The sequence below is a fragment of the Agaricus bisporus genome (genome assembly GCF_000300575.1).
Source record: "Agaricus bisporus var. bisporus H97 unplaced genomic scaffold AGABI2scaffold_9, whole genome shotgun sequence".
Taxonomy (NCBI): Eukaryota; Fungi; Basidiomycota; class Agaricomycetes; order Agaricales; family Agaricaceae; genus Agaricus; species Agaricus bisporus.
Genome location: NW_006267372.1, coordinates 146,635 through 173,981, shown reverse-complemented (window position 1 = coordinate 173,981; position 27,347 = coordinate 146,635). Strand labels below are relative to the sequence as shown.

At 45.0% G+C, this 27,347-nt stretch overlaps 8 protein-coding genes across 8 annotated transcripts; 6 read left to right on the top strand and 2 right to left on the bottom strand.

The window, feature by feature from the left end:
- Positions 1-2,638: 2,638 nt before the first annotated feature.
- On the bottom strand, positions 2,639-4,382 carry AGABI2DRAFT_179952 (hypothetical protein). Its single transcript, XM_006463607.1, has 3 exons — positions 4,162-4,382; positions 3,800-4,107; positions 2,639-3,742 (listed from the first exon to the last, which is right to left on the bottom strand). Exons 1-3 carry the CDS (start codon positions 4,291-4,293, stop codon positions 2,848-2,850), a joined length of 1,335 nt encoding a protein of 444 aa, XP_006463670.1. The 5' UTR covers positions 4,294-4,382; the 3' UTR covers positions 2,639-2,847.
- Positions 4,383-9,954: 5,572 nt separating this feature from the next.
- AGABI2DRAFT_194428 (hypothetical protein) lies at positions 9,955-12,427 on the top strand. Its single transcript, XM_006463606.1, has 16 exons — positions 9,955-10,228; positions 10,278-10,287; positions 10,341-10,361; positions 10,425-10,450; positions 10,511-11,028; positions 11,090-11,142; positions 11,200-11,232; positions 11,282-11,314; positions 11,362-11,417; positions 11,523-11,584; positions 11,646-11,691; positions 11,746-11,926; positions 11,985-12,002; positions 12,055-12,119; positions 12,177-12,210; positions 12,260-12,427. Exons 1-16 carry the CDS (start codon positions 10,028-10,030, stop codon positions 12,307-12,309), a joined length of 1,407 nt encoding a protein of 468 aa, XP_006463669.1. The 5' UTR covers positions 9,955-10,027; the 3' UTR covers positions 12,310-12,427.
- AGABI2DRAFT_208542 (hypothetical protein) lies at positions 12,416-13,259 on the bottom strand (the record flags this gene model as incomplete). Its single annotated transcript, XM_006463605.1, has 2 exons — positions 12,416-12,807; positions 12,865-13,259. Coding segments are annotated over 2 exons (727 nt in total), but the record flags the coding sequence as incomplete, so codon positions are not given.
- Positions 13,260-13,386: 127 nt separating this feature from the next.
- Positions 13,387-15,047, top strand: AGABI2DRAFT_194426 (hypothetical protein). Its single transcript, XM_006463604.1, has 11 exons — positions 13,387-13,575; positions 13,625-13,666; positions 13,721-13,830; positions 13,881-13,943; positions 13,995-14,163; positions 14,221-14,230; positions 14,278-14,408; positions 14,468-14,488; positions 14,544-14,595; positions 14,658-14,678; positions 14,739-15,047. Exons 1-11 carry the CDS (start codon positions 13,566-13,568, stop codon positions 14,956-14,958), a joined length of 849 nt encoding a protein of 282 aa, XP_006463667.1. The 5' UTR covers positions 13,387-13,565; the 3' UTR covers positions 14,959-15,047.
- A 2,814-nt stretch (positions 15,048-17,861) lies between these two features.
- AGABI2DRAFT_208538 (hypothetical protein) lies at positions 17,862-20,081 on the top strand. Its single transcript, XM_006463603.1, has 10 exons — positions 17,862-17,981; positions 18,043-18,142; positions 18,196-18,473; positions 18,528-18,658; positions 18,724-19,080; positions 19,137-19,185; positions 19,241-19,488; positions 19,542-19,594; positions 19,649-19,816; positions 19,870-20,081. Exons 1-10 carry the CDS (start codon positions 17,877-17,879, stop codon positions 20,022-20,024), a joined length of 1,644 nt encoding a protein of 547 aa, XP_006463666.1. The 5' UTR covers positions 17,862-17,876; the 3' UTR covers positions 20,025-20,081.
- AGABI2DRAFT_194424 (hypothetical protein) lies at positions 20,063-20,871 on the top strand. The gene is made up of 3 exons (XM_006463602.1): positions 20,063-20,265; positions 20,318-20,566; positions 20,620-20,871. Exons 1-3 carry the CDS (start codon positions 20,113-20,115, stop codon positions 20,722-20,724), a joined length of 507 nt encoding a protein of 168 aa, XP_006463665.1. The 5' UTR covers positions 20,063-20,112; the 3' UTR covers positions 20,725-20,871.
- Positions 20,872-20,958: 87 nt separating this feature from the next.
- AGABI2DRAFT_208532 (hypothetical protein) lies at positions 20,959-23,379 on the top strand. Its single transcript, XM_006463601.1, has 11 exons — positions 20,959-21,006; positions 21,063-21,111; positions 21,161-21,256; positions 21,312-21,396; positions 21,450-21,546; positions 21,602-21,994; positions 22,045-22,434; positions 22,486-22,648; positions 22,700-23,164; positions 23,223-23,234; positions 23,299-23,379. The coding sequence occupies exons 1-11, from the start codon at positions 20,977-20,979 to the stop codon at positions 23,352-23,354; spliced, it is 1,836 nt and encodes a 611-aa protein (XP_006463664.1). The 5' UTR covers positions 20,959-20,976; the 3' UTR covers positions 23,355-23,379.
- Positions 23,380-24,326: 947 nt separating this feature from the next.
- On the top strand, positions 24,327-26,967 carry AGABI2DRAFT_74932 (hypothetical protein; the record flags this gene model as incomplete). Its single annotated transcript, XM_006463600.1, has 14 exons — positions 24,327-24,497; positions 24,582-24,752; positions 24,821-24,908; positions 24,965-25,212; positions 25,278-25,393; positions 25,521-25,700; positions 25,754-25,769; positions 25,825-25,943; positions 25,998-26,043; positions 26,099-26,228; positions 26,294-26,417; positions 26,469-26,521; positions 26,580-26,747; positions 26,816-26,967. The coding sequence occupies 14 exons, from the start codon at positions 24,327-24,329 to the stop codon at positions 26,965-26,967; spliced, it is 1,782 nt and encodes a 593-aa protein (XP_006463663.1).
- Between the last annotated feature and the right edge of the window lie 380 nt (positions 26,968-27,347).

Here is a 27,347-nt window from a genome sequence, read left to right as displayed (position 1 = left end):
GATCCTGATCGCAGATCAGGTTATTCTGTGCTTGAAGCTCTTGAAGCATCTATAGTGTGGTAAGTATTTCGCGGGGGGGACCATGTGTGACGACATGATAGCCTCACATAACGAGCAACCGGGTATTTCATCGCCCGAACTGGTCGCCGATTTAGCTGGGATTGTGTCTGCAAACCTTCACGGCATCTTCAGCGACAACCCACCTAGAGCAAAACGTGTCCACAGCCAACATCTAATTTTCACAATCCAGTTCTTCGAACGCGACTTGAAAGAATTCGTGATCAGTCAATTGACTTACGGCTAGATACATACTGATAATACATAGTGCACAACGGCGCCCGCGGATTTGACCAGATCATCCAATTTCAAACTCAGATAACTCGGGCCGTTACATCAAACTAAGAGTTTGGAGGGCTACGCAGGGGCTATGTGTGTACTTGCTCCCTCCGATGAAACATGACCAAGGGATCCGAATAAATATGTGCCAGCTCAGACTGGTACTTACGTAGAAAATACAAGAGTCACTCGAATATTACTTGATTCGCATGGGCCACAAAAACCCCTAACTAAGTCCTCATATCCATATCTCATTGCATAAACCGGAACCGAGTTTGAAGCTTGATCCCCATGCCACAACGTTATAATGACCGATAAAGCAGAAGAAAGCCGCGGAACCAGTAGAAAGACCACCTACCTCGCACGTGGAATCGCAGCTCAACATATTCGGTTATCGTAAGGACATGTCGGCAAACAATCGGTTAACCGTTAAAACCACCTCGCTAAATGTTTACATTCATTTCAAATCAATACCATCACGCAGTGATGTATGTTTCAAAAGGAATCAATCATTAGCATTCATGCAATCTTGTAGATCCCTTTAAAAAAAAAGTCAGATATCTGACATCGGTTGTTACTACACATCTGATCTATCATTGTAGTGTCGCAACCCCGACTTAAGATGGGCGATGTTGGAATTGTTAGGCGAATGTTATAATAACGAAAAAGGGGGGGCTGAAAAAGTCCTAGGTTTCCGAGGTTGTACTAAAGGCTCTATGATCTAAGTAAACTTTCTAGATTTTACCTCTCGTATGACACTAGAATAGAACGCCTTAAATACTTGTGGCATTTATCAACGAACGTGCATCCTTTTTTTATGCAACATTTTTCGTGTTAATTCGTTGTCGCGGTGCACTACTAGCAAGAGTAACCACCTATACCGCCCAAATGGAAAAAAACGATCGTCATTGATACTGATAGAAATTATCAAAATAGTCCTGGATCTAGCGGTAACTCATTAGTATCGAGTCTGATGATTGAGCAACTATAATTGATCGAAACATTTCAATTGCTACGAGACTCAGGTTGCATTGTAAGTATAAGCACTCGCCTCGAGATAGTAGCCGCCATCATGGAAAAAAGAATGTAAAACCATGTGGGCGTAAACCTATACATGAGTATATCTAGACCTCTCTTATCAAGCGCCCAACAAAAGAGGTACACTATATCCCGCGTGGCGTCCGTCATAAGTACTTAGCGCCATCGGAAAAGTTGGACTTTTCTATCAAACGATATAAAAAAAATTTCACTTGCTTGCTGCCAATGACTACTAGATAATCATGATTTAAGTGATTGCTGATCCATTCCTTTTTCAATCTCATGCCGATTTCGGGTTTCCGACCGAGGCGGCGGACCGCAAATGGAACTTGTTGTTAAAGAAGCAAGATTGCCACAAGTCTTATCCTTGAAAGTCTTCTGTTGTAGTTTTAGAGAATTTAAAACACCTTAAACTTCTCATGACTTAACCATGAAGTTCAAAAAGTCCACCCCGGCGAAAGGGACAAAAGGGAAAGGCCGAAAATTCGGGAAACCATCACTACTCATGCACCATGATCATTCGACGTGCTCCTTTATTAAGATCTCCGGAATCCGACGATGGCATGAGAAACATCAATCAAAACCCTCTAAGTAAACTTCCTTCCAAAAATACTTGTCAAAAAAAAAAACTATGTAAGTATGATGTACAAGATCCGAAAAGAAGTGAGCTAAAAAAAAAAAGGGTTAGTATGAATCTTTGCAAAATCTCCCTCAATCTCTCTATCTTACCTCAATTGATCAAATTCTAAATCAATCCACGCACGCACGCAACCACATAGATAAGTCTTATCATCTTCCCTAACTTTAACTTTCTACCAAACTAAAAAAAAATTTAGTATCCCAAAACGTCAACGCGTCACCGCCCATCCCAATTCGAAACCCACCAAACAAACAAGATCTCAATGAAGAAAAGGGGAACTACGAAAAAAAAAAAAGAAGTTACTAGCCTCAAGCCTGTGCATTGCTCCAAATGATGATCAAGAAGCAAGCTCCGTAACTCACCAGCCTGCTCCCTTCCTAAATCTGACAACCCCCATCATGGCACCATCAGTTACACGCCAACACAAGTAAAGCTGTGAGCCCCACCCATCCCAACCATACCGATGCTGTGTTAGGTCGAAACTTCATCGAAACACTTTGAGAACTTCAAGAGAGTTTTTAGAAAGGTTGATTGTACACATGTAGATAAGAATCCGGATTCCAGAACTCCCGAAGCGAACACTTTCATTGATATCAATCACATTTTTCTGGATCACGATTTCCACCATGCCACACTCAAGCCACACTCAAAAGTTCCAATAACAATAACAGTAGATATAATAAACGTTTGGTATATTACAGTGGCTAAAACTCGAAAATAAATGTAAAAAATGTATAACTTATCAAGTAAAAAACAAATGCCCAACAATGAAAAGAAATAAACACCCAAAAACGTTCATAACAAACTCGTCAAACTCATAAAATCATCATCATCTAATAAAGAGTCATCGACCTCGCTTTCCCAACAGGTCGAACAGATGTAGTCGTAGCCACTTCAACCGCAAACGACATACTCGCTCTTCTCGACGACGACACCGGTCGTTGAGGAACCCCATAAGATTCCACATCCCCCGCCAATCTCAACTGCCTACAAAAATCCTGTAATTTCTTCGCAGCAATCTTCCTCTCATCCACTTCCTCTTCGGTTGCAGGATACCCCGCAGCAGTAACCGAAACATTGATCCGATTCAATTTGTTATAAAACTCGGACCCGCGTTCCAATTTGACGGTAAGGAACTCTTCTAGAGCGTTACACACATCCACAACATCATCTTCATAACATTGCATAGAGAGAGTTTCGATGGGTGAACCCGCGAGATTGGAAATGGTTTCAACCACGCTGTCGACGGGGAAGAAAGGTGTGATGTGGAGTTTTCGTAATTTCTGGAGAGGGGTTTCGGAAGGTTTAGCGAATAGACGATCGTTGCAGACGGCAGTGTTGAGAGAAAAGGTATCGACAGTTGGGCCGACAGCGGACATGATTCTTTCGGTACAGGATTGATTGAAATCCTCATTCTCATGGTAGTAGCTGCCAAGGTCAAGGACTTGTAAGCGACAAGCGACGGGTGTGGTAGACCAGTGCTCGTCTCCGAGATGGGTATCTCGGATAGTGAGTTTTCGGAGAGTCGATAATCGGAGTAAGGAAGGTAGACGAAGGTCTGATCCGAGGAGGGGGTGATCCGGAACATTCTCATCACCACGGACGAGAGGGATATAAGGTACACCTTGGAGATCTGGTGCGTGTAGCTCGGAACGAGTTACGCGATCGAGGGAAAGCTCCTGAAGGGTGTGGCATGAAGCGGCGATAGCGACGACCAGGCGTTCGCTCCTATGATATCATTGAATCAGCGGGCTGAGCATCGGTGATTGAGAGGAAGGGACTTACAGAGGGGAAGAATCCTCAGCGCTGACGTTGGAGATGGAGAGATTTTTTAGGTTGAGGAGATGGGGGAAGGGAGAGATGACGGTGCTGTCGAGGGAGCCAGAGAGGCGGAGGACGAGGGAAGAGAGGCGGGAGCAGGCAGAGAGGAGAGCAACGACTGCATCTGACCGCTCACGGAGGGTGATGTGAGTGGGAGCAAAAAGGTCCTCGTCATGGGTGGCAAGTTCGAGGGTCTCGATGCTGGAACAGTAGCTGCGGGGCACGTTCTCAAGGAAACGCAAGAGGGCATGAAAATCATTGAGTTTGATAGCCTAGAGGGTTATGAGCTTTGTGACAGGGTGTGATAGAGAGAGAAAGAGACAAACCCGAAAGCGGGCAGGGACACAGGCGTGGTAAGAGGCCTGGCTGGTCTTTGCGAGGGCATCGACGTCGAGAGGGGCGAGCTGTGCGATGATGGCGAGCTTGAGCTCTGTGGGGAGGGAGTACCAGGAAGCCATTGGAGGAAGGAGCGAGAGGGGTGGGCGTGTATTTGAGCAGTCGATCCTCCGACGTCTTCGATAATTCGATTCGTCCTCATCGGCGATTTCCAAAAAACATACTCTGCCGCTTTAGGTCTGTTTGCGCGTGTTGTTCCTCGATGCTGTACACGCCCCGTTCTCCGCGCATCCAACGCGACCATCCCCATCAGTTTCCTTGCTCCTCTCTAATACTGGAGCACATGGCCCTCCCTCGGACTCTCATTAACATTCCTGTCCCGCCCACCCCCTGCTCCGGCCTCGGGCGCTATGTTGCCGACACCGTCGGGCCTTCACGCTTACCTGGTTTCAGCCCTGATGTTCATACTTATGTTACACTTTGAGTCAATGGCGACAATCAGAAACGTCAATACAACGTCTTCCCAACTGACACAACTCGCAGCGACATCCTCGGGTTGTTTTTGTTTTTCAAAAAACACAAATTTTAAATCTCCCTCCATATAGCTCTGTATGAGTGACACACACTTGTTGTTTTGACTGCTTTCATTCCGTGTTGGTAGGACTTGTCGAGCGCAACCACTATTACATCCCTTGATGATTATTATATTGACAAAAGCTGCCTTCTTGTCGGAGTAATACTCAACAACAGCTCATAAAGAAATAAACCCCTATCCGTTCACATTCATCAACCGAAGCATTATTCTCCTTCGTTGTGTACACAGCATATACTTGTTCTCTCAACAATCACGAAAAAACAATCAGATGAAACTGCTTCACGTCTTTGTCGTCGAATGTATCAACAGAAATGATGCATTGATGCGTACGTCCACTGATCCTGACTCTAAACCCCGCTGACCGCTATGAACGGAACTCGCATGCTTCTTTACATATATCCCATCCCTGCACCTGTTGAATTAAAAGGTAAGTTATTGATTAGGAACCGAAGGGCGGTAACTTTTGACTTTCACACTCCTCGCTTATCTGACTACATACAACAAGCTCATTGTAAACTTACCCTGACATTTAAGCGGAGACGAAGCGCCCATAGGAGCGGGAAAATAAAAATCACACCGATAATCAACTGTACTAGGTCAGGATCCGTCAATATCTGACAGAGTAGTAATCAAAACCAACTCTTCGAGTACAGATCAACGCTCTGGAGAAAATCTTCAAATTAGGTGTAAGCATGGCGCTTACAGCACATATACTAGTCGGTTGCAGAATATCATATAATATTCTGTTATGTCCCTTTTGGTGTAACGGTTACTAGGCCGATTAGGGTAGCCTGCTTACATTAGGTATCTCTCGGTAAGAAAAAAAGGCAAAAACAAATCAACGAGACAGCATTCGTCGCCATTCGTTCTGATGTATTTACATCTTATTCAAGAAGGTCATCCGCCACTTTCATTCGCAAAAGACTAATCGATCTTTCATTTCGGATTTTTTTCAATATTACGGGCCCTCGTGAGTTGGCACATGATCAGGATTCCAGATTACTCGGTAGTTTAATTTTTGATATGGGTTAGTGAATGCGCCACATCAATCATTCATAAAGTTCATGGTGTCGGAAAAAAGTGAAGGCGGCTTATTCAGATGATAAAATCTCGAAATCTAAACCGAAAGCGATAATTAAGTATTAGTCAAAGTTTAATCCCTTCATTCAGTTGATAAGGCCCTTCCGGACTTTCTTGCTGACATAGCTCTATTCACTCATATAATGAAAATGGTCAGACCACAAATTTGCACAGCCCAAAGAATAAAAACGACTTCAACCTTATATAAGTGGCAGTGTCAGTTTTTGATCCGCTTCGAAGTTGGCGGATTATTGTGTCCGTGGGTTGAGGGTACCTATCTGATCATACAGCGGCAGTGCCTGTATATGATGCGAGATAAGAATCTTACAAGATGTGTCTCGGAAAGCTGTATATGTTTTGAAGCTTTGTGCATCCAACTTCAAGGTGAAGAAGAAAGATTTGATCGTATCAATCATTGGCTATGTTTCCAAAACAACAGCTTCCCCTTATCATTTCGTAGTCTCTTTTGATTAGACAAAGAACATTAATCACGGAAGGGAAATGAACACGGCGGAGACAACGCAAGGTATTCCGTTAGGTAAACATTAGTAGCCGAAAGTGAAATGCCCGACACCATGCCAAGATGCCTCGGAACAATACACGAAAAAGAATGTCTCCGAGAAATGGTGCTCCCTCTCGCACGGGTAGTAAACGAGTTTAAGAATGTAAACAATTTTGCTCCATATAAAACACTCAGAAATCCGTTCGTGTAGGCCTTTCTGATCACCGCGGTCATTAGTATTGTAAATGAGACATTTTCAATAATTTTCCGCATTCTCCGCACAACTAAGAAAAGATTCAACAGCAAAGGGAAAAAAAAGAGAGAGAGAGAGTCATAGTGACACTCAGTTTCAGGCCGCATTCTTCGCATATATTAGAACACTGGCATTGCGCAGCAACTTCGGGGACGGGCTTCAATACTGTTAACAACCCCCGAATACTTCTATTCTACTATTGGATACCTCGGGACAGTTACTTCAATTCCGATGACAATGTACTTCAACAGCATCAAGTTCGGAGAATACACACTATTACTACTAAGCTTATCTATGTACGTACACTCGAATGCCAAGCCCAAGTTCCTTTTTGACGGATCAACTTTTTACACATCAACCGGACTGTTTGTTCTCTGTTTTAACGGGATACACGGTAAAGTAGTACTTACCATATGATGTAAATGTCGGGGAGAGGGTATATGGCTCAATCCGCAATTGTTCAACAGCCGGGTTGAGGTACAAAGACATACATACATAGTAAAGCGACGGAAGGAACTCTTCTCCATAGGATAATGATTGAACCCGATGACAGAAGAAGCTGTTTCGTATGACGCCTCTTCTGAGATGTATATTTAAAAACTTCTTCCCACTTACTCGATATGCTACTTAACATGGGTATACATCAATCTATCATAATCATATACCGTGAACGAAGGATTGCTGATTTAGGATGATCGCAGGAAAGAACAAGCGCTACATCATCAGGGTAAGGTACTACCAGGGGAAAATAGTTTATGTGGCATATGTCGAGTTGCGGCAATATCGAATCGCGGAGATTGATCATTGGGGTAGAGGTGAATAAACGGTAAAAAAATGATGATGCGAATGGTCAATTTGATACACCGTTACCCAAAGTGAGGAAATCAGCTTCTGTTTATTCCTCTTTCCTTTCCTAGTATCATCTCAGAAGGTTGCTCCCCCCGATAGCGGATTGACAGAAGTGAAGACGTACTATGACGTGTGGAGTCAAAGATAGTAGTATGTCAAAAGAATGTCACGGAAGTGTCATGATATACTAGCTTTAATCAGTCAGAAAGGGGCTTCAAAATGGTACACACTGGTGATCTTTGATTTCTTCTTTTAGGACTGGACGGAGCGGCACAGAGTAGTACAAGAACTTGACGCTTTCCTAGTAGTGACTCAGGTCTAATTTTGTATATCGCGCCTACGCCTAAGTAGCATTATCGATCGGAGGGATTTATGGCTTCCGCCGGTCCCGCTCGAAGCCCACGAGCCACTCAATTTAGCACAGAGCCGGTATCAAAAAAAAGAAGACTTCTGAGAGAGGACTATAACCAACAACGCTTCATGCGGCAACCAGTGAATCCCTTTTCTCGGACTGGTGACCTCACGCCTGTCCCATAGGTTGCGATCACGCGTAGAACAATTCCTTGTCAAAATCTTGGGTTCATCGGACCGGATGATGACTTTGTCAGAATTTTAACTTTTTTTCCTTCTTCTGTTTCTTTGAAACTGGATTTTATCACACGACGCATACTACGAGACTTGGATACGAATAAATATAGACCGATTTTGATAAATTAGTCCGGAATGCCATCTTAGCGGGACCGGTCCTGGCTTTCAGCTTAAAATAGAGCTGCCCGTCAGTGTAAGAAGCATAGAGTTAGAATGTAAGAGACATAACACACATGGACAACAAACCATGGGGTGAAGGGCAGCGAATCAGTGGCGGCCAGCGATTAGGTACCTGACCCAAACTGAGTGAAGGACAGCGCTCGCCTCTGCCTTTCATTTGTCCTCATAGGGCATCAGATTGTTAACTCCAGACACTGAGCTCCTGCCACTTGTGAATTTCGCGAGGTCCATATACCGAGTTGTCGGGAGTTTTCTCAACAGTTGGCTTGAAGTCACATGAAACCAACTTCTAAATAAAAGCCACGTACAAGGTCAGCAATGGATCAAAAATATAATGAATACTGAGTACCGAGCGCCGACTATTTCAACCTCAAGTTTCCAGTGCTATTTGTTGTTCACATCGTCTTTACAGGCATGCACTGCCTGTGACCACACTTCGGGCTTCAAGCTTCAAGTTTCTGTCAAACATGTAGAAACGACAGAAGACGAAACAAGTATTTTTTTTTTGACAAGTACGACCGGCCGCGTAAATTCATTTGGAAAGGTTGTCCCGAGAGATCGGAGTAGGATTTTGCGATCCCGACATGCGTCCAACCTTGCTCAGTATGTTTGAGTTTTCCTCTTGCAGCAGTTCAGAACATACGGCCTTTCCAGTGTGCGGTTAGCAGACATGATATCGGCCTACTTGATATTTTCGAAAAACACGGAATTGACGGACGCGAAAAACAGGTACAGGGTTGTAAACTTTACCATCTTACGTATGCCACATTCAAATTTTTGAAAGCCAGCAGGTTCGAGTAAGGGGCGGCGCGTCGGTGGTTGCCGACAGACCGTCCAGCCCGGTAACCCTTAGAAATCTTTGCAGACTCAATCGCCGAATATTTGTCCGATTGTTACCATGTTGATGAAACTATGCGCGGGCGCAGACTTGCCGACGTTGAATTTGAAGGCCTCATGGGAATGACCGCTAGCCACCGCGGAGCAACTAATTTGAAATCTCGTCACCTTGTCTATATTTTCTCATGGCTAGAAGCTGCAACGCCGCCTGGTCGCCATGTTTATAAAAGACATTCGCGGCATTATTTGGTATTGAGCCTATCGAAGAATCACAAATCCGTCAAGCCTGATATGCCGCACCACCCCCGGGATCAATATATTGATATGCCACGATAGATGTTTCTCAGGACTGTCGCGAGGAATCTTAACGCGGTGATATCTCTGTAGGTTCATATGACATGATCAGAAATAGCCATGAGTAGAATTACTAAGACTGGCTCGCGTTTAGTTTACCATTGCAAAACGACAAGGAGGTATTCCCGACGTTAATTGAACCGTTCACACTAGAAATTACAAGTCCCATCATACCGCCGAGCTTAATTCCGATCCAAGCTACATCTGAAGTGATTCAGGGTCGATGGTTCCCATTATTCCATTTGCAGTTAATTCTACGTCGTCCCTAGGCCGCCTTTCGAGCCTCATCAGTGAAGATATGTCGAAAGTTTCCATCTGGTTGCTACAATCGAAGGCGCGAATGCCAGGATTACGGAATTATTCGAACCATCGAAATCCCGGACCTTTTGTTTTGATGCCACATTTATTATTTCTCTTTCTCCAAACCGGTTTACATCATCTGACAATTAAATTATCTTTTGATGGACGTCTCTCGACCCTCGATGGGGTGTCCAGTACATAAACTCAAAGCATCCAATAATCGCTTCGGTCTCTTTCCATCTTACCATTGTTCTGTACTAGGTGCTCTTATTCCTCGCTTCCAACGGGCTTTGTGCCAACTTCACGGTCGGACTGAGCATGGCCGCAGTCACAGTGCGTGGTCTGTCGGTAGACCCACTGGCTTCGTTAATGGCCCCGTCTGAGTCCGAGACGCCGGAAGAGCGTGATAAGAGAATTCTTCGGGAAGAAGAGGCAAGGAACATCTCCAATATCATCGACGAAGAATTGAACAGAGAAAGAAAAGTCCCAAAACCAGTAAAAATCCTTCTTCTCGGTAAGAAGCATTCGCTTAGCTCCTGAAGTGGTACTGAGTGACCTTTTAGGTCAGAGTGAATCTGGTAGGCTCTCCATACTAGCTCCCGTCTCGAAGGCTATTTGACAAACGAGATAGGCAAATCTACAACACTGAAGAGTGAGTGGAGTTGGAATCACTGGCGCGGTCCAATCTCATTTCCACTGGGTTCATGATTTAAAGTGTTCCAGCTCATGCACTCTCCTAAGGTTCGTCCCTTCGACGTGGCATGCATCATCGCTAAGATTTCTCTTCTATTTGATCGACAGGTGTTTGCCAACGAACGTGCGTCATGGAGGGCTATTATCTATTTGAATATTGTTCGTTCCCTCCACCTAATTATGGACGCCATGGCCCAAGCTCCAATGAAAGATGATTTACTTCAAGATGGAGATGGTACAACGGTTCAAGAGTTTCCTGGTCTTAGCCAAGAGCATCTTATGCTCAAACGCCGCCTTAGCCCGCTGGTGCAGGTCGAAAGTGCCCTTATAAGGCGACTGTCCCCCGTTCAACACGGAGAAAGAGAACCCGATGAATCTGAAGAATCTCCTTGTGGTGCTTCCCTCAAAGAAGTAGCTGTCAATGCGGCTGCACAGTGGAAAGAGTGTTTCCGAAGTTTAGCTGGATCTGGGCGTATCTTGAAAAATGAACTTGATTGGGATGACCCTAACGATCCTGGTCGGCTTTTGCATTGCTGCTCTGGAGATATGATTAAGTTATGGAAAGACCCTTCCATACAACAGCTACTCAAGAAGCTTGAGATTCATATGGAGAATCATGCTGGCTTGTACTGCCCCTTCTTATCCCCCCCCCCCCCCCGCTAAAGATAAACTCATGTCAATCTTCAGCTTTTTAAACGCTTTGGAGCGTGTCACAGCACCGGGATATCTCCCTACGGATGGTACGATATTTATACTGCATCATGTCGGTAATACTGACGGGTTGCTGCCTTCCCAAGATGATATTTTGAGGGCACGTCTCAAGACATTAGGTATGGCTAATCTGATGTCCTAACGGAATTATCTTCAATCATGATACAGGAGTGTCGGAGCACCGTTTCAGAGTAAACTCAGGTATGTTAAATAAATGAAACTACATGCTTTTTGTCCTGAATTAGCAGGTGTGGGATTGGTAAAGGATTGGCGGGTATACGATGTTGGTGGCCAGAGATGTCAGGTGAGTACTCGCTAGTGATGATACTCCTTTGCTAAATATGCCTATTTTAGAGAGGTACGAATATCTTCTGGGTTAAGTGAGAATGCTATCAACCTAACCCGATTATCAGCGGCGTGGGTACCGTATTTCGACGACGTGGATGCTATCATCTTCCTGGCACCTATCAGGTATGTCACTTTGACGTGCGGCCGCACTTAGAACTGACCGATGGGAACTAACCTATGATAGTGCTTTTGACCAAATGCTAGAAGAAGACCCCAAAGTGAACAGATTGGTGTGTTAACTCATAATTCTAGACGGCGGAAGCTCATCTAGATTGAATCGGCAGCTAGACTCGTTTCAGCTCTGGTCAAGTCTCGTGGCGAACGAACTTTTAAGCGACACCAAAATTATCCTTTTCCTTAACAAATATGATATTTTCAAGGCGAAAATCGAAGCTGGCGTTCGACTCGCAGATTATGTTACGTCGTACAAGGAAAGACCGAACGACGTCCCGAGTACCTCCGAATGTACGTGTATTTTGCTTTTCCTAGCCCAGAATGCGAGTCAAACTTCTTGTGTTGACAGACCTCAAACGGAAATTCGGTTAGTCTTTTCTATCAAAGGCAACCATATCTCACATCACAGTATTCTTTAGCGATGTTAATGAAGACGCACTCAATTAAGCCAAGGATATTCCATTGCCACTTTACGACCGTTACTGTATGTCTTCCCCTTGACATAGAAGTCTAGTGACTGACACTTCGGTGTGGACAAAAGGATACGACATCAACAACATACATTTTGGGCCACTGTACGTTTTCTTCTTTTGGCTCATTCCCATGTCTTACTCACGGATACAGTGCAAAATACATTGATGCACCAGAACTTGGAAGACTGTAGTTTGACGTGACCGCTAAGTTTAGGCCCTTCACTTGTATTGTATTGTACATACCTCGACTATTGTAATATTTGAGCTTCCGTACTCTATATCGGGTATTTGATGATGAAATAAAGTGATTATATCGTGGAAGTGAGAGATAGATATCATGCGAAAGCCCATCTAAGGACTCGGGAATTTAAGAATGGTCATCTCCTTTCGGAGGAATCCAATTGGGCAGCCTAATATTTTGCCACCAAAGAGTCAGCCGAGGAGGCCCACTTCCTGACCGCTCCCATCGGACTTCCATTTGACCACCTAGAAGACCATTGTTACCAGCTAAGGCCTTATTCCAGATGAGAGTAGCTAAGGACGACTCGGAGGTTCCAATGGAACATTCCTCCTCCTCCGGAGGAAGATGTAACAGGAAGAGAGGAATAGAAGAAGACTGTGCATGAAGGATGGCAGCTTGGGTGAATGGCGATTCGGAAATAAAGACTCCAAGAGCAGGCAGTTGCACAGGCTCAGGGCCTTGTAATGAAGTTGGTTGAGATGGATCATCGAGGTTGGAGGAAACAACGCCTCTACTTTCTTTCAATAAGTCGATGGTATGGTGGCGATATAAGACCCCTTCTAATTCCCGAAGGTATTTGGGTCCAATTTTTCTTTTTTCAGCCTTGCATTGCGCGAGTACGCGAATCCGTCGGCGTTTGTTAACGGATGGCATGTTTGCCGAAAGGTCAGGTATCCACCACCAGCCCAACATGTCGACTCCTCCGTCTCCTTTCCCGCCCACGCGTTCCAAAGACATCGACAGATGTTCCGCCAGTAAGCCGATGGATCGTGTCTCGAAATTAACTCCTCGATGGACATTAGAGAGCGTGGGTTTAGCTTCCGCCACGCAGTACGACCTTGTGAATCCTCGATATTTTGATATTGCTTTCAGGGCATTTCTCCGGGAAGACAGCGAACGGAAAAACATAATTATAAGCAACAGTCAAGAAATAATCGGTTGACAACACATTATTATCTAATCGATCAATTCACACGCTTCAACGCCTTCTTTACCGGTGAAGTGTCCTCTGATTGTGCATTTCTCAAAGCCCGGTAATGTATTGATCCGCATCTCCTTCAAACCGTCGCCCCACCCACGAATGTCATTTTGTCGTTTCCTCAACAGCAAAAGGAACAGGTCACGTGTATAAAAGCAGCCTTGCGGCTATTGAAGAAACCGGGCCGGACAAATTCACAAACTGCTTTTCCCTGCTTTGCTTCCTTCCCAACGCACTATGGCTTCGAGTAAGTCGAGATAAAACCTCTCCCTGCAGAATCTGACGCAAGAATATAGGTCTATCTACGTCTTCTCTCTTCAATGTCCGGGGTAGAATTGGTAGGTTTTGGATTCCGTCGTCGCCATCTTTACCTAATTACGGGGCCTTAAAAGTTCTCGTTACGGGAGGAAGTTCTGGAATCGGAAAGATGATAGCTACTGGCTTTGCGCACAACGGGGCTGACGTATACATCGCCTCACGGAAGGAGAAGCAGCTCCAGGAGGTTAGTCGCCTCATATCTTCACCGTAAGAGTGCTCATGGGCACTGTGTAGGCCGTCGCGGAAATTAAGAAGGTTGCCACAGGAAAAGTGGACTACATCGTTGCCAATGTCTCCGTATGTATCAAGTGTTGAGTTCGTTACGTGTTGCTCATCAATGCACATCAGTCAAAGGCTGGATGTGATGCCCTGATTCGGGAATTTCGCAAACGAGAATCGAACCTTCATGTGCTCGTTAACAACTCGGGCATTACATGGGGAGGCCCCTATGAAGACTTTCCCGAAGAGAGGGGTTGGGACAACGTGTTTAATGTGAACGTCAAATCTGTCTTCTATAGTACGTATCACGATTGTAGTCGCTCTCCTGTCAATTTCTGATTGCCTTCTTTAACAGTGACTGCTGGGTACGCGTATCGATTGTCGGGCCTGGGCATTACTAAACCGTATAAAGTCTGACCGATCTTTTGGCCAAGGATGCCACAAATCTTGATCCTGGTCATGTCATTAACATTTCCTCTACGGCCTCAGTTGATCCTCACTGTGAGGGTGCTCTCAGCGAGGCTGGCAATGGTACATGGAGTTGTAAGTTCAGCTATTTCGTTCGATTGCTATCATCTTAACAACTTGCATTCTGTGCTCAGACCAACCAAGTAAAGCAGCTGGTAAACGAACTCATTTACTTCGTCCAGGCCCATCATTAAAAAGTCCTCTTGATAGTGAATCACCTTACTTCAGCTCTTGCCCTCAAACTCGCACCCCAGTTCATCACGTATGTCAAATGACTATCTTCCGCACTGTTTAATTGATTGTTGTTTCCTTGTTTCCTTGTAGTGTAAACGCCATCCTACCAGGGTAGGCTTTTATAATTTTCCACAAAAAAGAGTCTTGATGTAGATTGACTTGTCCATCTAGGGTGTTTCCGAGCCGAATGACCGCCTGGGGTATTAAGACGGCTGGTGAGGAAATTTTCAATGCTAGTCAGCCCACTGGTCGCTTTGGTAGACCCGAAGACGTTGTAGGTCTATCATTGTTCCTCGCCTCGCCTGCATCAGCACATGTTACCGGCTCGCATACGATCCTTGATGGCGGTTCCCGCTTTTCCAGTCGAATCGCTCCTACCGCTAAACTTTGAGTATTTCATGTGGCAGTGGACGTGTTGTTATTATATCAAGTTGTATTCAACGCTGATACACGTTTTGGGCGCCGTGTCCATCAATCCGGGTCTTCGGAGTTCCCATGCGTCCACGCGAACAAATACTAGTATACAGCAAATCTTGGCATTGGGCTTGAACTGCTTTTTGTTGCAGTAATCGCCTATCAAAGAACAGCTCACATGCCTAAGGGCCGGTGGCTCCAGCTACTTTAAGAGGAAGAGAAAAAACTTTTGTTCAACACGTTTCCCAAATGAAATCTACAGTACGAAGAGAAAACTGAGTCTGCCGATGGATGGCGAGAGGAACGGTATCCTCCAGCTGTAGGTGCTCAATTACGGTAACAATAAGTAGTGGCTGATACCGTCATGTGTGATGCGAATTGTGATATGAACAATCACTTTCAAATTAGATTGGCGCCCCGTGCTTTTCCCGGGTCGAACAAGGCTTCTTCGGGCGGATATCATTTTTTTGACCCTCTTTTATCAAGCTATGATGCTTTGTTGTACAACGTGGGTCACCTGAAAGTATTTAATCCGGCTCAAAAGCTGTAGAGCTCCCATCAGCACCTTTCCTTCCTCTTTTTCATGACGCTCCTCTCATCTCCAGTGTTCTCTGATCTAAAGCTCACCTTGTGAATATGCTATACCTCCTTCGACGAATGGTTCCAGCGCAAATTGTTCAAGTGATTTTCAAGAGGCTTCCCATCTCCGAGTACCTGCCCTCGCATTGCGTTTTTGGTTTTGGTTTCGAACTGCTCTTGTACTGAATGATCTTAATTATACCGCGATCTAAAAACGTAACCGGAGTAAGCACGATGTCTTAATGAGTGCGGGAACTTTTACTCACTTCGCTTCGCCACATTTGATCCCCCCTCGTGCTAAGTTCAATGACTTCCTGCCGGCAACCTTGGTGAGTTGATTTCATGCTTCATATGATGGCGATGTGTATTGAGCCATTTTCTCACTTTAGATGTCTATTGCCAAATATCATTGGGAGACACCTAGGATTCGCTTTCCGGGCGCCACCGTACCTTTCAAGACAGTCCATTCCCCAGATGGCCGTGGAGACTCCTAAAGACTTGTGCTTCCTCCATACCTTGCTCGGTTTGTTTGCTCGGATGATGTTCTGATACAGAAGACGGGATAAACCATGAAAAATTCGGGGCCATTTTAATCAACCGTTTTTGAATTTCGTCCTTAATAACCCACTGTCATTGAGCAAGTTGTTCTCCGACCCCGGACCGTTTCCTCTACATGGACATGACCTCGGTGCTCGAAGTCAAGACCAAACGACCCCCTTGAACAAGGGGGTCCACTCTTCAAGAACATCCTTCGCAAATAAAAGATGTGGGTGGTTCCTGGGGAAGGGTCATTTCAGATCCTCGTGCTCCCTTGCCGTTGGGCCCCAGGCTTAAGCCTCACCTGAACTGCCTTTCATTGTGTTGAAAAGTAGTTTAGGTGTTGGTGACTAAAGCACGTTAAATGACATGAATGAGGTGAGTTTGTGGTACTGTGTAGGGAAGGAGAACGGTCATATGTAAACGTGGGTTCCTAGCTAGATGTGGAATACTTGAATATATCTTCGTAGATGACATTTCAAGTTGAGAGAGTTGTGAGATTACCTTGTGATTCAAAGTCAACCCTACGCATGGGGTCACTCGAGATATATTTTTACCACTATATCTGGCTCAACTTGCTAGCTTTCGCGAAACAAACTTTACTACAACTTGTTTGATCACGATGGATACTTTAATGACGGGTCTCGAGGACGGATAAGCAGTCGGGGATATCGTTGCCTCCAATTCGGCTGACGACCTTGAAGTCTGATGTTTTCTAGAAATTATACAAGGATAGGTAAGTAATACCACATGATGCAGCAGACCGGGATCATTGGCAACCAATCGTAAAGAACGCATTGAACCTTATCGTACGAATTATTAGTGAATTTTCAAATAGCTGTAGTGCACTCTGGTTTATATTTACTGCTTATCGTTACATATACCTCGATACGCACAGGATTCATTTTCCAGCTAATGGAGTATCGTTTCTCAGGAAACAAATCACATATGCAAGGAGTAAACCGGCGTTAAGCAGTTGACTGGGCTACGGATTGCTATAGCGTTGCCACAATTAAAGCTTAGTATGTCTATATAGACCTCTCGTCGCCAAATTCTTGCCGGAGGGGTTGACGGAGACTGTGTGACTTGGCAAGTTGATCGTTAGTTAATTTATGTAGTTATACAACAGTGCTTGGTCATCACAAAACAATAATCTTGTTACTGGCGCATTGATGAATTGATGTGCCTAGCTTTTTTCTTGTTCTTCGACGACAACCGAACTGACTATAAAGCAAGTAAACAACAATGATAAAACAAGTTGCCCACTCCTTGCCCTCTCGTTTATCAGTCGCTGTCTCTCTCTTAGACTCTCTCTCTCCCTCGTTTACTTTCTTAAGACGCTGGTCGTGTTTCTGTTTTTTTTTTCTGGACTCTTCTGACAAGTCGCGACATTTCAATTTGGATATTACTATTTCTTTTGAAGAAGGATGGTGTGCTTACGGATTCTTGTAATTTTACAAGTTGTGGTTTCATTGTCTTTGGTGATTCGGGCTATTCCTCTGCGAAGACGTGTAGTAGATGGACACCGACACGATTCGCATGCGACATATCGGAAACGCTTATATGCTCGGGGTATGGAATTAGAATTCTATCATCCTAAATCCTCATTCAAGGTATAGTAAATTTCTTATCACATTTTTCGTGTTCTGACCAAACATAACACAGAGATATCCAATCGTCAAGAATGATTCTATTGAAAACCCGAACAACACTTCGAATCATTTCGTTTCAGAGGGTTCGGGTGTGAAAGAAAGTAACTGGCGATTGAATGAATCGGCTATGGCGTTTGTTAGTTCGGAGCTTGGTGTAGATGTGAATGATGTGAGTTATCATAAAGGATGGTCTGGTTCAAATGGGAAATTCGCGTTTATCCAACAACATATCGTATGTCTTTTTGTCTTTTCTTTTTGCTTGATTGGGAGTCGCTGATCCTAGGTTGGTTAAGGGAGGAATACCAGTTGCGAATGCTATTGCCAATGTGGCGTATAAAGCTAAAGATTCTCAAGTCTTTTCTTTCGGTTCATCCTTCATTGATACAAAAGCCGGTAAGAGTATTTCATCTTTATTGAGTATATTGAATTAAATATTCCCGGATAAGCCACTATTGCTTCATCCAAACCCAAACTCGATTACAAAACTCTCGTACCCCAAGTGGAATCTCTATTCAATGGACAGTTGTTTTCTAGTCCCCATGACGAACAACAACAGCCGAAATTAGAATATGTTGCAAGACCGGACGGTTCGGTAGCTCTTACTTATCCAATGCAGATACGCAATTTGGCCACAAATTCAGGTGATTATTTGTGGGTTCAGGCGTATGTTTGTGCGCAGTCGGGAAATGTCGTTGCTGTTACGGATTTTACTGCTCATGCTACGGTGCGTAATTTTATTCTTTGTTTCTCTTTCTTTTTTGCTGACGGGGGATGATAGTATAATGTTGTCCCGATTCATAAACAGAATTTCTTTGATGGAAGGGAACTACTTGTAGATCCTGAAGATTTAGAAGCTTCGCCTGATGGATGGGTCACACCGGATCCCGATCTGACAAATGGAGTCGCCACGTACGTTCTCTTCATCGCTTCATTTTTTTTGGATTCTGAGAGGTTTATAATATCTCTTTTCATAGCGGAAACAACGTTGCCATCTTTGTAAACGGCTCATCAACACTTCGCAATCGCCCCGTATCAAAAGCAATCGACGATCCATGTGGGACTTTCGATAACCCATATGATCCTGATTCGGTTTTGGATTTGGATAATTTGAATGCGACGATTGATAATGTGTTTTATGTGATGAATACTATGCATGACGTTGCGTATAGATACGGATTTACAGAGAATGCTGGGAATTTTCAGCTGGATAATTTTGGGAAGGGCGAGGAATTTGGAGGGCGGGGGCAGGATGTTAATGAGGGAGATCCGGTTGGGATTTCAATTCATGATTTTTCGGGAATTGATAATGCGTTTTTCTCTACTCCTCCCGAGTGAGTGTTACTTTCTTTTTGTTTCTCTGAGATGTATTGATTTGTTGGGAAATTAGTGGTAACCCAGGCATTGCAAGGTTTTTCTTCTTTCAATTGTCGAAAACGGTATGTCGTCGTCAATTAACTACCTTTGATAGAATCCTAATTTTATCTGGTTTAGGCTTTGAGAGATTCGGCATTTGCGAATGATGTATTGATTCATGAATATACTCATGGTATCACGAATCGAATGACAGGTGGTGGAACTGGAGGGTGCTTGCAGACTTTGGAATCGGGTGGGATGGGTGAGGGATGGAGTGATATGATGGCTGTTTGGATGGGTCAAACTTCGGAAAAAGTGGAAGATTTCAAGATTGGGACATATTTTAGTGATTCTGGATTGCGCTCGCGTCCTTATTCGACAGACGAGTGGGTTGGATTTCCTCCTCTTTGGACCGCTGCTGACTTGATTGTTTTTTTAGAACTGTCAATCCACTCAAGTATTCAGATGTCTCGCGGCTGAAGGAAGTTCATAGTACGTTAGCCTCATGACTGGGGTTTGAGTTGGTGTATTAACTGATTTGGATAGATATTGGAGAAGTTTGGGCAAATACGTTGTATAATGTTTATGCAGACCTCGTCGAGGAGCATGGATTTGAACAGAATGCGCAGAAGGAAACCGAGAGCGTCAAGGGAAACGTTGTATTCATGCATAACTTCATGGATGGGTTGCTGCTACAGCCATGTAATCCTACGAGTACGTACGCTTTACCATTGTCCTGTGTACTGCCACGCTAACGCCGTGTGCAGTGGTCGACGCCAGAGATGCGATACTGGCGGCAGACAACAATCGGTATGATGGGGCCCATGAGTGCACGATGTGGCGGGCATTCGCGCGGAAGGGGCTGGGAGTGGGAGCGAGCGGGGATTTTGTAGACGACTTTAGTGTACCGGGAGAGTGCTGATGTTATCTTATCTGATTGGGGTGAGAAAATAAAAAAGGAAGGAGGTCAGATCCTAGCGGGTTGGGATTGGACGATTCGATTGGTTGGCATGTCGGAGCTGCAGCCTATCATTCCAGCACGGGACGACACCAATCCTTCAGCCTCGTCCTTACCCGCAGCCACCACACACGACCCCATCGATCCTCCTCCCATCACCGACCAGGAGGTCGGAGAGTATCGCGAGCAGGATCGTTTCCTACCCGTATGTTTCCGCTCTCTCCTCCCCTCCCCGCCACACCTTCTGATGGGCGTAGATCGCCAATGTGTCGCGGATAATGAAGGGAGCTGTCCCTCCTACAGCCAAGATTGCCAAGGACGCAAAGGAATGCGTGCAAGAATGTGTGTCAGAGTTTATATCCTTTATAACTTCAGAGGCAGCGGAGAAATGTCAGATGGAAAAGAGGAAGACGATCGGTGGGGAGGATATTCTGTATGCTATGGGCACTCTCGGCTTTGAGAATTACGCGGAAACGCTCAAGATTCATCTGGCCAAGCTAAGACAGGTACGTGTCTGTGGATTCTCGTGGAGACTGCCAAGGTAACTGATTGATATCAGTACCAAAATGGTGGTTCTGGCGGTCCTGGAGGTTCTGGAACTGGGAATGGGGGTGGCGGCGGTGGTCCAGGTAAGGAGCAGAACGAACTAAGGGACGACGAATAGACTGCGACTTATCTGGGTTCGTGCTCAGTTGTCACTCGGTGTATGCGCTTTGAGACTGATGTCGTGTGCAGTGTAAAACTATGTATTCATTATCATTATCTTTGTGCTGGTCCTTGTGTATCTAAGACGCCAATAAACCTGTAAGCGCCCTCGTCGTGAGAGACTACTGGTCAGATCATGGAATGCGGTATGCATGTTAGATAGATGTGACCATCATTATTCTTGCTTCTTCCCATCACCACCGCTCCACTCATGGACGACGAGACAGCCGAGATCGAGCTGGTACGCTCATGGTAGCTAATGCTGAACGACACATATAAATCTACTATGATGCGCAGCTCGAACAGAATCTCAACAAAGCCCGTCAAGTGTCGAAAAGAATGATATGTACGCGCGTTCTCCTTTGACTTCTAGCTTTCTACATTGACCTCATTAGCTATACTCGACAGCTACGACACGCGGCTCGCCAAACTCGAAAAGTCAATACTGCCTCTCTACACTGCTGCGCAAGTACTCAAGCGCCGGTCGCATAGTGAGTTGGCCACCAACCACGTTCAGGTCCATCATATGAACTGCCGTCTTTGCAGATATCGATAAGGTATCGCTCAAGATTGACGAGATGAGCAATACGCAGGAGGATCTGGCGGCAGAAGAAGCTTTGATACTTCGAGGGTGGGTATATGCACCGTATATGCTCGGAATTCAGTGTCCATAAACCTTGACAGTCCCCAACCAAACAATCTCAAGGCATACAAGGAGGCACTCGACCGACTGAATGCCAATATTGCATTCAAAGCTGCCGATCGCGATACAGCCGAGACCGTGCGTGCCTTCATTGTGTTGGTAGCGAGTTAATAATCACCTTTACCCTATGCAGGCTCATCTGGTAGAGACCGGAGCGAAGAAACTTACACAACTTTACACCACTCTAGTTGCCGAAGGGTCCTCTGGTGTTGCACCAGCCGTTCCTGGTAATGCTCGTGTTTCCACCAGCTTCCCTCCATCGCTTCTTGTAAATATTTCTCCTCTCGTGTTTTTCCTTCGAGCTCTGCCTTTACCTTCAACGCATCCTTCACATCCAGCAGCCCCAGAGATCCTGTCCACATTAAAAGAGGCACAGAAGGGGTATGCGGATATGCGAGGGAACTGGAGTGTCAAGTGCCTCGAAGGCCAAGGAAAGAGGCTCGTCACTCGAGCAGATACCATTGATGCCGTTATTACGGGAACAGAGTTTGGACAATGGGTTCAGAGTCTGCTCGTGGTGGCTGAGGTGCGTAAACTTGCTTCGTGCATCCAATCCTTAGTGACGATCATTCACAGGTCGAGTACAAGCTGTTACAAGACCTATCACCGTTAACGACTGCAACTTCTATTGCGTCAGCTTATGGTATTCTCTTGGCGCCAATGCTAAGACTATTTCGCGGTGTTCTCGGACAACTTTCTGCTTTGATCAAGAAGTCGTTACAGAAGTTTAATTTTCTTGCCCTCTCCGCCTACGATGCGCTTCTGAAGCAGCAATCCGCGTGGGAGGAATTATTGTCTCTAAGAAGTCCAGAATATCAGGACGACAAGAGTGACCTCAGGGAGGGTTTACAGTCTCTCCGGCAAATTTGTCTTCGTAGCTTTCCTGAATTCCTCGTCGACCTCAAGCTTGGCGCTAACGATCGTGGCTCCGACACTAGTGTACGGTTGGCGGATTTGACTACAGATGTATGTCTCTGTTCTCTGGTGTCATATCATGAGATCTTAAGCTGCTTCCAGACTGTCAAATATGTTTCGCGCATCCCGCAGGTCCAGGCAGCTGCTTCTTCTGCGTTGTTGGCTCTCGGTGACGGTAATTGGAAAATGGGTGAGGGCGTTCAGGTTGGCAAGAGTGTAAAGGGAGGTGATGTAGATGAGATTGTTATTTTGGAGCATTTCTTGTGTACGTGCTTTATTTGGTTCGTGTGGAAAGCTTCGACTGATCATTTCTCAGTCGATGTCGTGATGAACGCTATCAATAGCCTGACTACTGTCTCGCGTACTCGACGTCCTATTTTCGGCTCCATCTTTCTCGTCAACAACATTGCATACCTCAGGCGACATCTTTTACTCCACCCAGATAACAACAATCTTCCTTCCTTGCTCTCCCAACCAGTCATCGATGCTTTAAATTCGAACTGGAGAACTGCTAAAGCGGCTTACTTTGATACTAACTTTACGCCGCTTATGCAAGCTATCACTGATGATCCAAAGGAAAAATCGGGCAAATCGCAAGCGAAAGAAAAGTTCACGAGATTCTATGATTTGTTGGACGAGGTTGTGGAAAGGCATAGATTGTTCAAAGTTTTGGATGAGGATAAGGAGGCCAGGAGTACGATCGCAGATGAACTTGTCATGCTTGTTGTGCCGAGTTTGAAAAGGTTTACACAAAAACAGAAAGAGAGAGAGTTTAGCCGGAGTGAGTCTTTCTTTTTTTGGATTTTTTTCCCTCCTAAATATATCGTTTTTTTTGATAGATCCATCAAAGTGTGAGTAGTTTTTACTTTTTGCGTCGAGTGTGAGGGTTTCTAACTGCTGAATGTGTCCTCTCAGATATTAAACAGAGTCCTGAGGATGTCGAGGCACGGCTTCGGAGCTTGTATAATTAATGTGACTGATAATTTAGACTCCATGGTATCGACGTCATTCGTGATAAACTCTGCCGGGAGTCGAAGAGCGGCAATGCTGCCGTTGACCAACCCGTCAACCCATTTGTCGACTTGGTCTGGGGATGCTTACTTCTTAGTACTTTGAGAACAATTTCCTCCTGAAGTATCTCATGAACCCTAGTAGCCATATGGCGTACTGGACGGCATCAGTGACGATTATAGCGACGTTATCCCGTGCCGTTTATGGCAAAGCCAGAGCATACGCCTCTGGCCATCTCGGCCGGGCGGAACTTTACTTCAAAGCCCAGTAAGCAGAAAGAACCGCAAGGTTCGCTTGTTGTGGAATACCTCGACCCCTTCGTGGAATAAAGCATACTTGTTGCAGCGAATAGCTGGCTGTGGCTTCGCGTTGGCACATGTGTTATCTGTGTGTGACCTTGTTCTTTTTCCCATCAAACGCTTGATGTGTCTGTTTTTCTGATATCTGGAAGCAATTTACACATGTGCATTATCTGGCAAGTGACTTCCTGCCGAACGTTTCGAGGCAGTCGAGGCTCAATGCCCTTGGGTTGGATCTCTCCCAAATGAATATCCGTTTGTGGTTCGAATTCTATCTACCATCTGTTCTCACATCTTATTGATACCCTGGTTCCCACTGTATGATTTGCTTAGAGTTTTGGACATGTTATGCGTTATCACGAGTGGGCAGCACACGAGTTTTTTTAAAGCTCATGAGGTCTCGACGTGTTACCTGTTTCGAGTCCATATGGTACCTTGCTTATCAGCGATGAAAACCAAGCCGTGGATTGGATGAAGATGTCGCGCTGGTGACTGGGAATTTATGTGTCTTTTGCATATAAGAGGTGCTGAGTAGGTTCAGTCAATTTGAACTTGGGCCAGTTCGACGTCTCTCTCGTTTCGTTGCTCACTTTCGTATCGCGTTCTCGCTCTGATCAACGACGCAGCACCAGGATGGTTGTTTTTAACAAGTTTTTCACTTCGGTAGTGTTGGCAGCTGTTTGTGCCACGTCTAGTGTTAGTGCGGCACCATGGCCTGCAAGCTCGAAGCATGCTACGCATCGCAAGAGGAGTCTTCCGAATGGTGTGACCTTTGAGACTTTCCACCCTGCAAGTTCTTTGGAGGTACGCTTTTTACACGCATATTTTTGACCTACTCGAGGGGTCGCTGATGTACTGTTTTTCTTCATTTTTCTTTGCTTTTTTTAGACATTTGGTGCTGGGCTCGACCATCCATTGGCTAAGAGTGCCTCACAAGATCTGAAGGATGCTGCTGTTACTTTCGTTACCGAGCGTTTGAACATCGAGGCTTCTGCGGTTAAACATAGGACGGATTCCGCTACGGACATCATCACCAATGCTTTCCTCACACAACAACATGTGAGTTTGAGTTTCGTATTTTTAGTTTGGAAATGCCCACTAATGACATGTGATCTTTTCCTTCCCAGGATGACATTCCGTTTGCTAATGCCGTTGCCAATGTTGCCTTTAAGAACAACAAGATCGTTTCGTTTGGCCACTCCTTTGTCAAACCAAGTAAGATTTAAATTTCAGCTTGTCCTGGTTTATGGTTATGCTGATTGATGATGTAGCGTCTATTGCTGCTTCGACGCCGACCGTCTCTGTTGAGGATGCGATCGCTGCTGCTGAGAAGAAGCTTGATGGCAAATTCAATGACCATCCTCCGACTCTTGAATTCTTGGTCAAGGAAGATAAGAGTGTCGTTTTGACACATGTCGTTCAGATCCAGGATGAAGAAGCTGGGACCTGGTTCGAAGCTTTCGTTGATGCCCATTCTGGAGAAGTTGTTTCTATTACTGATTTCGTTGATGAAGCGAGCGTGAGTTTTGTTTGTATTCTTTCTTGTCGTGTTTATGATGGCTGATATACATTTATGGGTTTCAGTTCCGCGTCATTCCTATCGAGAGGAATTCCGTGAATGACGGATTCCAAACTATTCAAGATCCCGCGGATTTGGCTGCTTCACCTAATGGGTGGAATAATAATGGTTCTCCCACTACGTGAGCGTCCATTTGTATGATTATTAATGGCTCGTCGCTAAGGGAAATTTCTCACTAGTGACACCTCGTGAGTTAAACCTGTTCAAAATGAAGTCAGCTGTTTCTAAGATCATCATTTTCATTTCAGTGGAAACAATGTTATAACATTCAAAGGTACCCAGTCTTCGACGACGCAACAATCTGGATCTGGCAATCAATTTATCTTCAACTTCGACGCGAGTAGACAACCTTCTTTCCAAGCTAACCTCGATGCTGCTCGCACCAACGCTTTCTACGTCGTCAACACCGTCCATGACTTTACTTATCGGTATGTATAATGTTCTTATTTATTCTAAGTGCGTCACTTAACTGTAAATTTAGATATGGCTTCAACGAGGTATGCCAAATGGAATTTTGTGATGACTGACTGGATAGTGACCGCTGCTCTATAGGCGAACTTCAACTTCCAAAACAACAACTTTGGTAAGGGTGGCAGTGGTAATGATCGCGTTACTGTGTCTGTTCAAGACTCGAGTGGTTTGAACAACGCTAACTTTGGTACTCCTCCCGAGTAAGTCGACCTCGTTTTTTGGATTATTTTCATTTATTGATAAGTTTTCTTTAGTGGCCAATCCGGACAAATGCGTATGTTCTTATGGGATCGTACGAACGTAAGTTTGTTGTGCTTTCGTCGGTATGATTCGTTCGCTAATTCTGTATTCTTAGCCCATGCGCGACGGTGCTCTGGAGAATGATATTGTCGTTCACGAGAACACACACGGTGTCACCAACAGGTTAGTTGGTGGCGGAACTGCACGTTGCTTGCGTGGTCTTGAATCTGGTGGTATGGGTGAAGGTAAAGGAAGTTTTTTCAACATCATCAAACCATTTTTCTCAATTTACTTTTCTTACAAATAATAGGTTGGTCTGATGCCATGGCCGATTGGTCAGAGAAGACTTCTTCGGCTGTTCCTGACTTCTCCCCCGGTACATACGTCATCAATAGTAGCTCAGGCATCCGAAGCTTCCCATACTCGACGTCATCGTGAGTCCCGTTGGCCGTTCGTGCACTTTCCTTTCACTTATGGTTGTGTAGTTCCGTCAATCCTTTGACCTACGGGGATCTCAGTAGACTGGATGAAGTCCATGGTGAGTTAGCCTATCATGAGGATCAAGGATTGGTTTTAATATTCATGCGTTTGGATAGACATCGGTGAAGTCTGGGCTAATATCCTCCACAATGTTTATGCTGCACTTGTTGGCGCTCACGGTTGGTCCGCAACAGCACGCACGAACCCCAATGGCACCCAAGGCAATGTTGTACACATGCATCTCTTCATTGACTCTCTTCAACTTATGCCTTGCAATCCTACATGTGAGTCGCGCTGATATATTTCAACTAATAGAAATATGAATAGCGATGCTAACTCATATGCTATATAGTCCTTTCGGCTCGTGATGCTTGGATCCAAGCTGATGAGAACAGGTATGACGGAGCTAATAGATGTACACTCTGGAGAGCATTTGCTAGCCGAGGTCTCGGAGTCAATGCCGCTAACCACAGAGATGACTCTTCGGTTCCTAGTGGTTGTTAGGCGGTCGGGCATGGATGACGAAACACATTTTTATAAAACACAACCAAATAAAATACCATCAGTTTTTCTGTCGTTGCTAGGAACAAATATCAGGTACAAATTTGCGCTTCTCTAATGGTTGCTCTGAGGTTTGTGGGATAAATGGCGATTTGTGGAAACCCAAGCCCCAAGTTAGTAAGAAGCCATCTTTTAAATCTTTTGGAGTAAGTCGCTGATGCAACGAAAAGGGAGGTGAACACGGTTACGAGGGGGCGAAACCCTGTTACCGTGCTGAGAAGTAACAATCAGTGAGATTTTGGTATGTGACGCGCACAGTGGATGCGACAGATGCAGAATACATGTGTGAGAATTTCTTCTAGCAGCTTCGGAGATCCGCAGTT

Excerpts from the sequence above, each read along its gene's own strand:
- AGABI2DRAFT_179952 (XM_006463607.1), bottom strand. The coding sequence starts at position 4,293 with ATGGCTTCCTGGTACTCCCTCCCCACAGAGCTCAAGCTCGCCATCATC. Across the intron at positions 4,108-4,161 it reads GTGTCCCTGCCCGCTTTCGG|GCTATCAAACTCAATGATTT; the intron begins GTTTGTCTCTTT and ends ATAACCCTCTAG. Across the intron at positions 3,743-3,799 it reads GCTGAGGATTCTTCCCCTCT|GAGCGAACGCCTGGTCGTCG; the intron begins GTAAGTCCCTTC and ends ATGATATCATAG.
- AGABI2DRAFT_194424 (XM_006463602.1), top strand. The coding sequence starts at position 20,113 with ATGTCGGAGCTGCAGCCTATCATTCCAGCACGGGACGACACCAATCCT. Across the intron at positions 20,266-20,317 it reads AGCAGGATCGTTTCCTACCC|ATCGCCAATGTGTCGCGGAT; the intron begins GTATGTTTCCGC and ends TGATGGGCGTAG. Across the intron at positions 20,567-20,619 it reads ATCTGGCCAAGCTAAGACAG|TACCAAAATGGTGGTTCTGG; the intron begins GTACGTGTCTGT and ends GATTGATATCAG.
- AGABI2DRAFT_194426 (XM_006463604.1), top strand. Across the intron at positions 14,489-14,543 it reads CCAACCAAGTAAAGCAGCTG|TGAATCACCTTACTTCAGCT; the intron begins GTAAACGAACTC and ends TCCTCTTGATAG. Across the intron at positions 14,596-14,657 it reads CTCGCACCCCAGTTCATCAC|TGTAAACGCCATCCTACCAG; the intron begins GTATGTCAAATG and ends GTTTCCTTGTAG.
- AGABI2DRAFT_194428 (XM_006463606.1), top strand. The coding sequence starts at position 10,028 with ATGGCCGCAGTCACAGTGCGTGGTCTGTCGGTAGACCCACTGGCTTCG. Across the intron at positions 11,029-11,089 it reads ATGGAGAATCATGCTGGCTT|CTTTTTAAACGCTTTGGAGC; the intron begins GTACTGCCCCTT and ends GTCAATCTTCAG. Across the intron at positions 11,233-11,281 it reads GGCACGTCTCAAGACATTAG|GAGTGTCGGAGCACCGTTTC; the intron begins GTATGGCTAATC and ends ATCATGATACAG.
- AGABI2DRAFT_208538 (XM_006463603.1), top strand. The coding sequence starts at position 17,877 with ATGGCGTTTGTTAGTTCGGAGCTTGGTGTAGATGTGAATGATGTGAGT. Across the intron at positions 18,474-18,527 it reads ATTTTACTGCTCATGCTACG|TATAATGTTGTCCCGATTCA; the intron begins GTGCGTAATTTT and ends GGGGGATGATAG. Across the intron at positions 19,081-19,136 it reads TTTTTCTCTACTCCTCCCGA|TGGTAACCCAGGCATTGCAA; the intron begins GTGAGTGTTACT and ends TTGGGAAATTAG.
- AGABI2DRAFT_208532 (XM_006463601.1), top strand. The coding sequence starts at position 20,977 with ATGGACGACGAGACAGCCGAGATCGAGCTG. Across the intron at positions 21,007-21,062 it reads AGACAGCCGAGATCGAGCTG|CTCGAACAGAATCTCAACAA; the intron begins GTACGCTCATGG and ends TATGATGCGCAG. Across the intron at positions 21,397-21,449 it reads GAAGCTTTGATACTTCGAGG|TCCCCAACCAAACAATCTCA; the intron begins GTGGGTATATGC and ends AAACCTTGACAG.